Source organism: Phycodurus eques, chromosome 16 (genome assembly GCF_024500275.1).
Source record: "Phycodurus eques isolate BA_2022a chromosome 16, UOR_Pequ_1.1, whole genome shotgun sequence".
NCBI lineage: Eukaryota > Metazoa > Chordata > Actinopteri > Syngnathiformes > Syngnathidae > Phycodurus > Phycodurus eques.
In genome coordinates, this window is record NC_084540.1 from 13,245,097 (window position 1) to 13,260,013 (window position 14,917).

At 39.9% G+C, this 14,917-nt stretch overlaps 2 protein-coding genes across 2 annotated transcripts in view; one reads left to right on the plus strand and one right to left on the minus strand.

The window, feature by feature from the left end:
• The window catches only part of baiap2l2a (BAR/IMD domain containing adaptor protein 2 like 2a), a 51,809-nt gene extending 42,428 nt beyond the window's left edge, over window positions 1-9,381 (plus strand). The window contains exons 6-16 of the mRNA XM_061700951.1: window positions 681-742; window positions 864-935; window positions 1,061-1,141; window positions 1,682-1,813; window positions 2,731-2,829; window positions 3,198-3,264; window positions 3,523-3,727; window positions 3,915-3,980; window positions 5,435-5,600; window positions 7,473-7,513; window positions 7,795-9,381. Of these exons, the coding sequence (XP_061556935.1) occupies window positions 681-742; window positions 864-935; window positions 1,061-1,141; window positions 1,682-1,813; window positions 2,731-2,829; window positions 3,198-3,264; window positions 3,523-3,727; window positions 3,915-3,980; window positions 5,435-5,600; window positions 7,473-7,513; window positions 7,795-7,873 (1,070 nt within the window). The 3' untranslated portion in view covers window positions 7,874-9,381. The remainder of the gene's footprint in view (window positions 1-680; window positions 743-863; window positions 936-1,060; window positions 1,142-1,681; window positions 1,814-2,730; window positions 2,830-3,197; window positions 3,265-3,522; window positions 3,728-3,914; window positions 3,981-5,434; window positions 5,601-7,472; window positions 7,514-7,794) is intronic.
• A 545-nt stretch (window positions 9,382-9,926) lies between these two features.
• The window catches only part of pvalb6 (parvalbumin 6), a 35,672-nt gene continuing 30,681 nt past the window's right edge, over window positions 9,927-14,917 (minus strand). Inside the window, exons 2-5 of the mRNA XM_061700280.1 lie at window positions 12,050-12,115; window positions 11,715-11,847; window positions 11,496-11,605; window positions 9,927-10,447 (exon numbers count right to left, since the gene is read on the minus strand). Coding sequence (XP_061556264.1) covers window positions 10,422-10,447; window positions 11,496-11,605; window positions 11,715-11,847; window positions 12,050-12,110 — 330 coding nt within the window. The 5' untranslated portion in view covers window positions 12,111-12,115 and the 3' untranslated portion in view covers window positions 9,927-10,421. The remainder of the gene's footprint in view (window positions 10,448-11,495; window positions 11,606-11,714; window positions 11,848-12,049; window positions 12,116-14,917) is intronic.

Genomic DNA, 14,917 nt, shown 5'->3' on the forward strand with positions numbered 1-14,917 from the left:
GCTTGAGCAGTTCATCTGTGCCATGGGGGAGTTTTATAGACTGACTTTGTGGTTATTTGTGTTATGATGGATATTTATTGAAAATTGCAGACAGACAGAACAAGGTTTGATAGGGGAGAAAGAGAGACGGAGATATAAGATAGGAAAGAGAAAAAAAGTATGACGGGACACTAGCTGTAAGGGGGGGGAAACACTAGACACTAGCTGTAAGGGGGGGGGGAAATAATGAAGCAAAACACGACCAAGCCAAGTTTTTAACTAAGCAGTATTGCTACACCCTGTGAGTAAGGGACTAAACCAAATAGAATAGAAAGGGAGAGGACAGGGACAGGACGAGAACAGAAGAAGCCAAGGGTAGTGAAACTGGAAGTGCAATTGGAGTGTGGTGTGAGGCACGGAGCCACCCCCCTGCTGCCACCCAGCCAGAAGGCGTGTGTTTATATTTTCAAATGACCACTGCTACAACATTGCTAGGAAATTACAATGTCCAAGCACTTATGAGTTACCTTTAGAACAGGCCTGTGGGCGACTCATGTGGTCCTTGCGAGCTACTTCGTGCCCGTGGGCACCGTGTTGGTGACCCCTGGTTATACTAGTGTTGACATGAATAAATGGGGGAAAAAATATTTTTAAAAGTAACTTTCACTGTTTCTTCATTATATACTGTATTTTTCTTTAAGGAGATGTTCTGATTGAGATTGCTGAGAGCCAAAAGAAACTCACCATGGAGCTCGAGGGAGTAGTAAGTTACATCATCACTCATTTCTCTTTCACATAGTTTTTGAGTGAATTGGAAAAAATATATTGCGAGCATTTTATTGCATTTATTTTGTATTGTTCACATTCACTTTGCGTTTTCCTAGTTCCAATGGTTCACTGAAGACATTATTCAGGAGATGGACAATAATGTTAGACTGGACAAAGATTACATATCAGTGAGTGAGGCTCATGCAGAGGCATCGTCGGAAATTAAGATAAGAAGAGATAAGAAAGTCCCTGTCTTGCAAGTTTGGGATTGTGATTATAGTGAAGTACCTGATTGGAACTCTGTGCCTCACAGGGCAGCAGAAAAGAATATGAGATGAGTGTCCACAATCAGGCAGCAACTATGGACAGACAGCTAAGGCGTGGTGCTGCACAGGTTTGTAACTCAACACTGTTCTACATGTAGCCTACAGTATGTGGTTATGGTATACAATGAAACCATGGGGGATACGCTGTTTCTTTGTCACTCCCAGTTGAAGTTTACTTGAAATTAGACCCAAACAACACAATTGAATTAAAGGTTGCATATTTAAACACCAAAATGTTCAACCAAACCTTATAAGTCTGTCTAGCAAAGGTAGACTAGCTAGAAACTGGAAACACTACAGAGTTCGAGAAACAGTATTAGAACTGCTACTAGTTCAGAGTACTAGATAGTAGAAACGCTGAAAATCCACTAGATTAATGCTAACACACATGATGATGGTCACTTCGTATTTACACCACGGCATAGATGGACTTAAGGAAATTAGCATACAACATATTATGTTAAGCCTTACATATACAAACAGAGGGTGGCTAAGGGAGGTACTCTAATCCCTAATTGTTTAATTAATTCATAAGGTGTATTCCAGTGTTTTGATCTTTATTGTGTATGAGGTATGCAGTATTTACAGATAACCATGCATACCCTTAGGATGGTGCTGAGAATTTGCTGTTCCTCCGGGAAAGGCATAGCGAGGCTCTAAAGGAGCAAGAGAGAAGATATCGCTTCCTGGCTGAGAAACACTGTGGCCTCATCCAGTCCATGTCTCGCCTCATGAATAAGGTAAATATCTTCCTTCAGAATAGCATTAATGAATACACTATTTTATGGCTTGTACTCCGGGGTTAATGGCAGCTGGCACAGAATGGGTTACGATCATCATGTAACTCATTACAGTAACTGTCATGAAGAATATAACAGGGACACGCTCAAAAGAGAATTCTCAATAATGTCTAATGATTGTGTCAGCGTTTATTAGTCTCTGTGGGGAAATTTGCCTTCTTTATAATGAGGGTCAACCACAGAGCAGGAGATTAGAATATGATAGCGATTCAGAATCCGTAGCATGGAGGTGCCTGTTTTCGGCTTCCTCCTCTTTCTTTCATCTCTTCACAGACAGTCAAGCTGAGAAATCAGGTCGTAAACTTCTGCATTCCAATATAGCTAATACAGAACTAACTACATTTGAATGTCTTTGACTTTTCACGTTTATGATTGTCTTGAGAGGTTGTTTCAAAGCTGGGCTAATATGTGGGACACGTCTAGTGAAATGGCCATTTAAACTTACATTACCTTCAGAACTAATGTAAAATCTCGAATAATTGAAATATCATTGTTTCCTTTTTTCATTATTCATCTTTAAATATTATTAACTTGATTATGAGGGTGCAAAAAAGCTCATGGATCATTAGGGGGATATACAAGATATTCAATTTCAATAGGTCCTTTGTTTTAAATTGTAAATGTAATCTAGTGCCTTTGTAGCCATGTGAAATAATTGTATCTCAAGTCAACTCATATGTGGGGAAACTGCTCATGCCTCAAAGGACACAGGCAATAAGCGAGCATTAATTACCCTCATCCACAGGTTGGTGAGGTCATGTTTCACGTGCAATTATACTTGTCAACTCTTTCAAAATCTGTGTTCTTCATGCAAATGTGTACACACACTGTTCTCATTTGTGTGTGTTATGATGTAGAATGGAGGTTCTCTCCAGCAGAAGACTGACTCCTGGAGAGAGGAGGTAAATGCCACCAGAAGATCGGATGCCATACGGCCACCTGGCCTGGATATCAATGTGAGTTCATGGCGGAGCTGATACGAGTCAGCTTCACGGAGATTTGATGAAAGGTTGGGGATGCATTACGTGTGGGCAGTATTATTTGGTTTCTAAGAGCGGATCTGAGGGAAGCTCTATTTAAACAGGTTGGGTCTGTATCTCATTCTTGCACTGACTGTTAGAGAGGAAAGTACTGTATTAGTTTATTTTTGCTGCCAGAGTGCCCTCTGGTGGCTTGAGTTGTAGTCCTGGCATGGTGAGAACCTCAGATTCTTTGGAATAAATAAAACGATATGTATCTTATCTTGAAGCATTTAAATGATGACTGATCATAATCATTTTATGGGCAATGTGTTGACTTTGATTTTCTATTTTTTGCTATGCAGGCACGGATAAAACATGAGAACTGGAAGAAGAGAGAAGAGCAGCCTCTCGGCAAAATACCATCAAGAGGCAAGAAAATCATTTGAGAGCAGGAATTTGTAATTCTTTGAAGAAAATAAGACGACTCCTCAGTATATTCTTGCCAATTCTCCCTTTTTAGAAATAAGGAAATGAAACAATTCAGTTGTCTGTTTGGAATGAATGAGAAATGTAGATGCAACAGGTTGACATCAGAAACAGAGCCAGTGTAGACACCAATTTTAGCTCATGTCCTTCAACAAATATCATCACCAGTGTTGCTTGATTCTTGATTCTTGATCTTTCCAGCCCCGTCCCCCCAGGGAAGCATATACCGCTCTACGGCTGAATCAGTGGGGGGTGCAGGAAGATCCTTGAGGGCCCGGGTGGCCCATCAGCCTGTTGGCTCCAATCCAACACTGCTGCACTTTGCCAGGGGAGAGATGATCACTGTGCTGGTCCAGCAGCCAAAAAACGGCTGGTTGTATGGCCGTGCAGCTGGCAACAATTCACGGTGAGTTCTTTTCTGTGTGCAAATTAATTGATCCTTTATTGAACATATAAACAAATAACAAATAAGTTATTTATAATATTAGTTAATTTTAAACATATTTTGTGGAGTGACTGTGTGTGTCTCGTCAGGTTTTGTTAACATCATCAGCCACAACAATAACATCAGTTCTTTCTCAATGTATTTTCAGTCAGGGATGGTTCCCGGCCTCCTATGTAGAAGAAGTGGATGACCTTCCTATGCAAGCTGACTTGGGGTAAACAAACATTTGCAGAAAAAAGCAAAATAGAATGCATAATTCTTCAGTTAAAAAAACCAACAAGAGATTTTGTGGATCATGGAAAGGTTTCCAATTAGAATTCATGTTCCGTCCTCCTCATCTGCAGGGAACTTCAGCCTCATTAGCCTCAGTCAAATGGGAATCTTTTCTTAATCATTTGGAGAGTGTCAGATGTACCATCTTTGATCCGTCCATATCAGTCCATTACAAGTTGAAACGTGACTGGAAGTAATAAAACTTTGAGGATAATCAAGGGCATCAGTAAATGCTAAAACTATATTGTTCTTACATAGAGGGAGCCCCTGGAACAGTTTTTAGTACAGCTGATGTATAGTTGATGTATATAATAGTTGATGGATCATAACATTCTGAATTAGGAGAATCTGTAACCACAACCCTGCGTAAGAGTTCCTTTCACACGGACTAATTATGTCGCTTTCCCCAGGCTGTCCCAATTGATTTTATTGGACCAATAATCAGGGCTGGAATAATGATATGTGCCGTTTCAGATATTTGGGTGACCCAGCGCCTTCAGGAATGCCACTATGGGTTTTTAGCTTAAACATGGTTCATTCACTGTCATACCCAGATGTTCTACTTAATTGTAGATCAAGTATGGGAACTACCTGCACACCTTTTACGCTCTTTTTGCAGTACTGTTGAAATTAGGCAGTTTTGAGGGCTCAGCCCTTTTCCCTTGCATGTGAATCACTGCTCACCCCAGCCTCTCTACTGTACCAATGAGATTACAGTTTTGCGTTACCATGACACCCAGGGGCAGTGCTAGAAAATGCGAAGTTCACCCAAACCCCATTAAGACACTAAAAGCATCATTTGGATTATTACTTGTGGAGTTGGCACTTCATCACCAAGCTGCCGATTAATGTGCAGATCTGGGCATGTGGCACATGTAGCAGACACTTCTCCAAACACTAATGGGCAATACTTTTTAGACTTAGTTTTGGACAGTTGTTAATTTGTGACAACTGTAATCTTGCAACTTTGTGGGAACAGTTTGGGGAAGGTCATTTTCTGTTCCACTGTGCCCCAGTGCACAAAGCAACGTTCATGAAGGAGTTTGGTGTGGAAGAATAGACCAACTTCTGCATCTGGATGAAATAGACTAATTTTGTCTTATTAGAAGAGTGGAAGCAAGCCAACTCCATAATTTCTTCTGTTTTAATCTCCTGTAGATGTAAGGGTTACAATACTTTTGAGTATTGCCTTTGAGTGCATCTTGCCTGAAGCAAATTTTATTTATTTATTTATTTTTTAATCCCTTATAGGTTAAGTGTTTCCAACACACATTGTTGTGGTGAAATCCTCCTCAAACTTGTGAACTATTGAACGTTAACATGTGGAAAGAGAAACATGTGTCAAATAAACTTGTATTATTGTGTTTTTATTTAACATGCGTGTCTTTTCTGTAGTTCCGCTATCCGGGGAAGAAGCAACAGCATTGTGAGTAGCCGCTTGGACATACCAGGAACAAACACGCCACCTCCGACACCTCTGGTATCGCAGTCCTCACAAAACTACTCTCAGATGCAAACGGGCACATCTGACAGGGGGACAGAGTCTCATCCAGAAAAAAAGGTAGCACAATCTAACAGTTCTTATTGATCGGTTTGAGTGAATCAACTTTGATGGCTTCACATACCGTATTTTAATTTTTTTCAGAAGAAGGCCATGCATCCTAGCTTGTGGCTTTACTAATGCATAAATACTGGGCGGCTGTGGGTCAGTAGGTAGAGCGGGTCGTCTAGTGACCAAAGGGTAGCTGGTTCGAATACCAACTTCTGACTGTCTGCATGTGTTGTGTTCTTGTGAAAGTGTTCTTGGGAAAGACTCTGAACCCTAATTTGCTCCCAGTGGACCTGGCAGCGCCTTGCATGGCAGCAGTCACTCATTGGTGAATGAATGGGTGAATGTGAGGCTTTGTAAACCACTTTGGGCACTGTGATAGTGTAGATAAAGTGCTATATAAATGCAGTCCATTTACCATTTAAAAAAAAAAAAATATCACAAATGAATTAATTCTCTTGTGAATCATCTAATATGAACCAAATTCTTACATTGGAATTAACCCAAATTATATTTTACATAATTTTATTCCCAGTTATTTTTTTTTAAATCTAACCAAAGCAAGGATGAACAAAGAGAAAATCAGTGATTATATACTCTGTATATAAAGTGCAGTGGTGGGCCGTGCATTTGGTACATGAGCCTTCAATGGGGATTTACCTGACTTCATCCACCTCTTAAAAAAATACCACTACTATTATGTTGCAATTGTAGAAACCATCAATAAGGCAATATAACAACGTGACTGTGCCACGTACATCATCTGGAGCCGTTCAGAATCAATATGCATCTAATAATTTGACAAAAACAAAACTTTAACTGGAATACATCATACTCACCAAAGGTGCTGATTATCAAATGTATTAATATGTGCAGATTTCTTCAGACATATTTTGCTAGTCCAGCTGTAACCAGTTTTGCTCCAGCCAATCAAAAGACAGAAAAATGCTGACGTTTTTGTGGGCAGGGTATCCGACCCTGTGAGGCAAATTTGAAATCTGAATGGTTAAAGAAACACTTGCATTGCGAATATTGTTTGAGTTACATGGGCTAGCACTACTGATTGCAAAGGCCATGGGCATATTAAATTGACATGGTGGCAACTTCGAGCCTTAAGTCTGGTTGGACAAAATGACGAACATCCACATACACGTACTTGAAGCAGTGCAGCCAAGAGAAACACTACAAAATGACAAAAAATAGACGGTAGGGAATAAATTAATAAGATTTCATGGAAATAAGTATTATAATTTAAGTTGAAAATGTAGTTCAGTGTTTCTGATAGTGTTAAGGCTGGCAGAGAGGGCCTTGCTGGCCTTGATGACCAAACACAGGTAAAGCCTTTTGTTGCAATGTACCTCTCTCTCCAGCAGGGGCACTGTGGCAGGGTGCTTTTCTCCATGTCACCTCATCCCGCTTTCTGGTGGATGCAAGGCGGAAGCTCCAGCTGCTGACAGTGTATGAGTGAGGAAGTTTGTGTGCGTGTCTGAGTGTGTGTGTGTGCGTTTGGGTCCGTGCGTGCCTGCGTGTGTGTGGGGGGACCCGCTATCGTGCTGGCACACAGTAAATTGTACAGTTATACAAGTTGCACCAAAAATACAATTCTGTTGTGTTTTTGGAAACCAAAGTTGGTTTAATAGTATATTTATCGGTGCATGGTTTGCAGTATCCACCACTTTTCCGATCTGAATTTGCTTTGTCCTATGTGAGTTGCGTGTATATGTGCACTTTTGTGTGCTCGACACACAACACTTGCATGAGCAGTGTGAAGGAGAATGGAGCGTACCGGTCAAGTGGGCAATGATGGAAACTGGCTGAAATGTTTTGAGTGCAAGTGCAACTTCATTCACTCATTGAGACCATTCTCCTGTTTTATTTCTGCAGCGATCCCAGGCACACAGCCCAAAACCAGAACTCTTCCCGAGGTAAGTAAAAATGTCCCCAGAGGCGATGAGATTTTATGAAGGTGGGTGTACATGTTCTTCACCACATAAAATAATCATACATAAATCTTGATACTGATCTCAATGGGGCTTTATCATCTTTAAATGATTTTAAGTTGTTTTGTAGTCTTAAAATAATTTCAGTTGGGGAATATAACTTTATTGCTTCATCTTCAGGTAAAACACGAAATGATGCTTGTGGATAAAGTAATGAATTCCCCTTTTCTGCTGATTTAACCATTCTCCTTCTCTCTATCTTGAAGGGGCACAAACCCATTTGCAACAGTTAAGTTGAAACCTACATCCACCAATGACAGGTCAGCGCCTCGTCTTTATCGCTAATGTCATTTTATTTACAAAATAATGAATTATGGTTGATGATTCTCCACTCTTGATGTTGTTTCTTTTGCACCTGTCGATAAAAATGTTTTGCTATATTGTTCAATCTACAATCTGTTGAGATTTTTATGTTGGCATTCTAGTTTTCTGGTGAGCAAAAATGGTATCGATTAGTCATTATCCAAGTTCCTTTTATGGGATGCTTAAATAGTACTAGAATTCTGTCTCCAGCACTGTACTTAAATTTTTTAATTATTAAGTAATAATGGATAAATATGAACCAATCCTGCGCATCAAAACTACATCATCTCTAATTGCCAGCATGGGGCAACACCACTGTCCTAGCAACAAGTTTAGATATACAGGAAGTCCTCGATTTACGAACGAGTTCCGTTCCTACGCTGGCGACGTAACCCGAATTTCCGCGTAAGTCGGATTTAAAGTCGAAATTTGCGTCAAAATACTTCTGTTACAGGTATTGTCCCACGTGATTATGACAGCAAGCTCAGCGTGTGTGGGCGTGTGCGTCAATGTGTTAGTGAGACGGGACTGTGACGGACGAAGGAGTGCGCGCAGGTGCGAGTGTGTACAGTGGCAAGTGTAGTGACGGCGACCGGGGAAGAGTAGCGATTAGCGGCGGACCCGTTGACGTTGAATGTGCAGAGGAGCTAATAAAGCCATTAAAGCAGCAAATCGGTGCTTCGTGCCTTTATTGTTGCCACCACCCAGCTCAGCTGTGCAACGAGAGAAGGGAGTTAACCCCGAGGAGGACAACCTCGGCCCTGGAGAAGGCCCGACCAATGTCAGGTGACCGTAGCAGGAAAGGTTAACGCTTCGTATGAAGAAACTCAAATACATTAAAATAAAAAAAATAAGATGCTGTATTTACCATTACTGCTGAGAGTATGAAAAAAGGAGGGCGAAAAAGGCAAAGATACTCCTGGCACACAAACACAGACAAGCACTATGCACTAGCTAAGCAGAAACACTATGGTGCTGGGGACAAAATGGCGGACGAGGCACGGGCGTCGTAAAGTCGAAACGTCGTAGGTCGAGTACGTCGTAACTCGAAGACTTCCTGTATGTCTTGGGGGGGGTACAGTATTTAACAGTTACACACAACACTTGCAATCACTTTTCCCAATCTTGGGCTAAATTACAAGTTTCTGGGTTTTTGTTTTGTTTGTAGTGAGCATTTGTCTGTCTGGAAAGCCTTCAAATATAAGTTCTTACAAATTCAGTCTCTTTGCTTGATGTCAAGTAGCTTTCAGTTTTTTGTTTTTTTGTTTTCTTTAATGTGTTCAATACCATTGCACTATGGCTCTGCTTTGGGTTTCTTCACCAGTCTGTATATGTTCTCAACTAATTAGTAATTGGACAAATAAAACTGTGCTAAAAGTTAATGAAAGTTGTGAGACATCGCTTGCCATCTTAAATATCTCCACAGATGGGAATTTAAAAGTGGAACGTAATAATTACATCATTTTTGTACAATGGAATATATTAACAACTGTGGCTTAGTCATTATGAGAATGAAGTGTTACTATTTCCCAATAAATGGTGCTCATTGAAGAGCCATTTGAACATTTGCATGTTAAATCATTTTGTCTTGTCTTCCTCCTGTGATGCAACAATGTGAATCAAACAGTTTCTCTGCTGGTCGCCTCTATATGACTGGACTCTCCGTTTATTTGCTCAGGCAGTAAATTGGCCTACAAAAGAAGATCCCACATTGCCTGTTTGGCTGTTCCATTGGGGATACTTAACCCAAATTGAACCTCAGTGTGTGTGCTAATGGCTTCAAGGTATGGTTCTGTTAAATTAGCCCAGCACCTCTGGTATATTCGATAATATAATGGGTTTGTTTTTATGTGATGCCCTTCTCAAGTTCTTTGAAGTGCATCGCTTTATACTTTATGAGGTTGCTGTCAACTTGTTTTTCAGTTACTCTGTTTGAGGAAATAGTGCAAAAACCAAAGCGGGGTAAAATCACATCGATTGATTCTGCAAACAGAAGAGTCACAGGGAGTTATTGTCGAGGCGTTGTCGTCTTCATTTTAGTCATATTTATTTTCATTCACAGCTTAACCGCTTTCTTCTCGTGGCATGACAGTAATACATCTCATTACTGGCTGGATAAGAGAGAGCTGAATAGAATGTTGATTTTGGGGGGGGGGGCAGCATTGGCTGAGAAAATTAAAATGATAAGTTAGAGGATGAAGCACAGAGGGAAAATAGGTTATCTCGCTTACAATCTCTTCACATTACTACTTTGCTTTATAATGCAAGGTCTAGTCCTGCAGGCATGTTTTTATTGTCTATACATAAGCACAAACAAGAACAGTTTGTATAAAAAGGATAAGATGGGATGAATGCATGTGACTGTGGGGCATTATATAAGTGTGTGCGTGAGTGTGTGTGTGTGTGTGTGTGTGTGTGAGTGTGTGTGTGTTGTGTGTTGGATGTTTTTTGTGCAGTCAAAGGGATGGGGAAATGGGGTCAGGATGCAGTGATGGTCAGGAGGTCTTCAAAAGTCAGTCTTCACAGGTGACTATTCTTTCACAAGGGCAGTAAACTCTACAAGAGAAGAAAAAAACTAGTCAGAGCATCTTGATCATTACATTTCATTACGTCAACATCTTCGGAAAATGCCTTCTACTGTATCGCCTTTAAATTCAAAAGCCTCTAAGGTCATAAAAAATTGTAATATGACACACAATTATGAGAAACTACTACAAAGAAACTACTATTAATGACATCACATGAGACCATGAGATGTTGGAGGATTAGCTCTCTGAGCGTGGTTTACATATCTTTTCCAAAAGAAGGGCGATCCTCAACCCTCATGGGTGTTAAGAGAAGAAGAACGTGAGGAGAAGATAAGAAAATACAAAGTTATGTGGTGTAAGCTTACTACTATACATCTCTATTCACCATTGTTAAGAGGTTTCTTTTTGTTTTTTACAATTTGCTGTGCTAAACTTTTTACACTTGTGTGACGTTCAACAATTTTAAAAAGTGGAATGCTCAGGCTCATCTTTTCCAAAATTACCGCACTTTCTCAGAATGTCTTCCTCAGTTAAGACAGAATGCAGTTTTACTAACAGCAGTGTATAAGCCATTTTTAAAGATGTATGACAGTTTCGAAGCTACTACAATTGGACTCTAGAAACCATCCATCCATCCATCCATTTTCTGAGCCGCTTCTCCTCACTAGGGTCGCGGGCATGTTGGAGCCTATCCTAGCTGTCATCGGTCAGGAGGCGGGGTACACCCTGAACTGGTTGCCAGCCAATCGCAGGGCACATACAAACAAACAACCAGTCGCACTCACAGTCACACCTACGGGCAATTTAGAGTCTCCAATTAATGCATGTTTTTGGGATGTGGGAGGAAACCGGAGTGCCCGGAGAAAACCCACGCAGGCTCGGGGAGAACATGCAAACTCCACACAGGCGGGGCCGGGGATTGAACCCGGGTCCTCAGAACTGTGTGGCTGACGCTCTAACCAGTCGTCCACCTTGCCGCCCTCTAGAAACCAGTATCTCTGTAACAGATTCTGTTGTGAGGTTCCACTATATTTATAGCATAATGTCTTCATGTGACCTAGTCTACTGTTGTTTACCGTCAATGCCGATCTTGCCGTCTCCATCCTTGTCGGCTGCATGTAAAAAAATGTTTGTTTCCTTATCTGTCAGGTCCCTTCCATCTTTGGCAAAGCCCTTCAGGACGAATCTGACCAGATTAAAAAAAGAGAATGAACATGTTTATATTGTTGTACCATATAATGGTGTTTAGGATTTGTTTGTGGTACATTGTGCATCATTGTTCATGTTTCTCTTACTTGAGCTCCTCCTCCTCTATATAGCCACTGTTGTCAGCATCCAGCACCGTGAAGACCTTCTTCACATCGTCAGAAGACTTGTTCTTCAGGCCAATTATCTCAAAAAACTTCTTATGGTCAAAAGAGTCAGCCACTGCACACAAAGAAATGCAAAGAAAGACCATGCACAAAAAGTTCATAGAATTACCAAAGTTTCAGAAAAATAAACTCTACATGACCTTGACTTACGGTAATATGATAATAATTCCCTGTAGGAACTAAAAACTAAAAAAATAAAAAATCTTTATCGCAGCTGACGTAAGCTTCAGTTTAAACAAATATTCACTGTGATATACCTGCAAATCCATCTAGTGCTTTCTTGATGTTGTCAGCGTTGAGGATGCTGTTCATCGCCATTTTGACTGTTGGGGACAGTAGTTGAAAAAAGAAAAAGGGACAGGAGGTGAGAGAGGAGGGGACGACGTTAAAATGAAGGTCATGAAGGAGTGGGGGATGGACATTGTTGTACTGTATTACACTGACACTATTGGAATGGAGCAGGAAACCGGTACTTATGCGCTAGAGGTGATGAATAGGTGAATGAATTAATGACTGACAAACACAAAGGAAGGCACCGAAGCAGGAATGTTTTTTATTTGTGGTTTATTGAGTAAAAGCATGAAAATATCAAGTACAATGAAGCAGTCAAGGGACAAGGCACAGATGGCAGTCAGCTCCATTTATACGAGTATAACATTTTATTTGTGCCGTATCATAGAGCGACTGCAGATGAAAGCAGGGCGGAGGGCAGGAGGCCAAGCCAGCAGGGATTGAACAGACCATCTGAGTCTTCAGCTGTCTCTGAAATACCAAATGAGACGTATTGTGCAAAAGTCAACACTAGTTTTTTGTTTTGATGACCTTTTAAGCAGCAGACATTTTGACATATTCATGCTGTAAATAGTAGAACAGCAATGGTGCAGAATTATGCATAAAATATGAAACCAACGTCGACTAAACTTTACAAATGATTCGAACATATGGCAAAGGGGGAAACATTACAATTTCTGTGAGAATCTGGAAAAATGTGTGGGTATGGGAATTTATTTTAACTGCTTCAGTCACTATCAACGCAACTGAATACCTCCATTAGGACACCACTCATCTATTTGTCATCATGAGCCAGAAAGTAGACTGCTAATACAACACCCAATGATTTCTTTTTCATTTTTGTCAACAGATTGGCCATGCTGGAGGTCTGACATCTATACTGCAGGGTCAAATTCTGTTTATATTGTAAGTGGTGATGATAGAATTGCCAAAACAACAAATCTAATGTTGCGTAACACTTTATTCATAAGGGTATTACCATTTATTGGCAAAATGCAGGCTTACACATAATTTTAAAAGTTGTGGTGAAACCATCTAAACATGGTGTTATGATCTTTAATTGTACAGTCAATATTTGAATGGCCCATTGTGTTATTGGTCACTATCGTTAGTGATTGGAGGCGGAGTCAAATAAAATTTGAATACATTTAAAAGACCCAGTGAGAAATTAGTTCATGTATTTGTCTAGAGTTTAGAGTAGCATTTACCCGACACGATCTTTTCAGCGCTTAGATTAGAAAGGTGACCTCCATTTCATGTGCTTTTGTGTGTTTCCTCCATTTTTATCCCAGCAGGTGATATATGAGCTTCTTGAGGTATATACAAGTGCTATCTGCTTCTGTGACACAGGGCTGCAAACTTGGATCAATAGTGAACAGTACTTAACTTGTGTGGCCCACACGTTCAATCTTTTCTTATTACCAGCACAACCTCCTTTTGTGACCTACAGCACAAAGGTCCCTGGGGGGGAAAAGAAACAACTCACTCTAAAATGAAGAGAAGATTGACCTGATTAGATAACTTAAACCACTGAGTTCTCAGCAGAAATGGCTAAAGTCAATTGTTATTTATTTACAGTAATAGGACTTCATCAAGACCCATTATGGTCCAGCTGTTGAATGTTTCTGCACACAAATGACAGTTTAAATTCAGAACAAGACTTGCATTTTTACAAGCTGTGACCTTTGAAATAATGATATAAGGGTGAGTCAAAACTGTTTCTATATAATGACCAGAATGTTGAGTTTTTGTAGATTATTGCATATTAGTGCTAGAGAACTGTAGTGTGGCATCATAACATTACACAGTACATTTACATAACTTAAAGAAAATCAACTAAAAACCAGTTTTTAAAATGCATATTAACACCTAAATCTGACTGTGTTCGACTGTTTAAAAGTTGGATTAACACACAGACTGTTCGATTGGAAAACATTTCTGTTTCATGTACACTATGCATCAGAGCTGACTGTTGAGGAAAGAGCCCTTACTTTACATAAATTCCCAAGCGAGGACGACAAAGTCGGGTGGCGGTCGAGTTTGGACCTACAAGTAAATAAATGCATGTTACACTACATCAGATTAAAGTCAATCTTTTAAAGAATTTATCGATAACACTGGTAAACAAATATCTTCCATTGGGCCTCTCATTGCCCTGATTAAAGCCCTAAATTTAAGTATTTTAGTGAGTAAGAAGACTGTCCGTACCAGGTACAGAGTGTATCTGTTTCATCAAACTTTGTTTAGTCAAGTAAAACTGCGCTTACATAAAGATTAGGCAATTTCATAGATATTGTAATTGATGAGTACATTTAAAATAATGGGCCGTACAGCAGAGAGCTTGTTTTCAAATAAGTCAAGGCAAATCCTCAGAACGTATTTAATGTTTTGCCTAAAACTAATAAAAAAATACAAAATTCAGTATAAATAATTTTAACAGTATATTTTGATTACAAATTCAAACGTATTTTGCTCTCATATTATCACAAAGCCAGAATTTGTTTCCTAACACCATAGTGTAATATTGTCAAATTACTGTGTCATTGTTAATCAATCACCCTGGATGTGTATGTGTAGACTATAAATAGATCCAGAAGGCCATTATTTCTTGAACCCCAGAAATAATTTATTTGATCATGAAGCTATTCTGAATTGCATAATATCCGCATAATTGATCCTCAAATGACCTGATCCAATGTAATGGAAGCTAACTGTAATTCCTACTGATGCTGATAGGGAAGAACACACAGACAACTACACACAGACATACAGTTCAAAGAAATACATCACAAAAAGTGAGTCGATGAGTCAAGAAAAGTGTAGAGGCCTGTGGG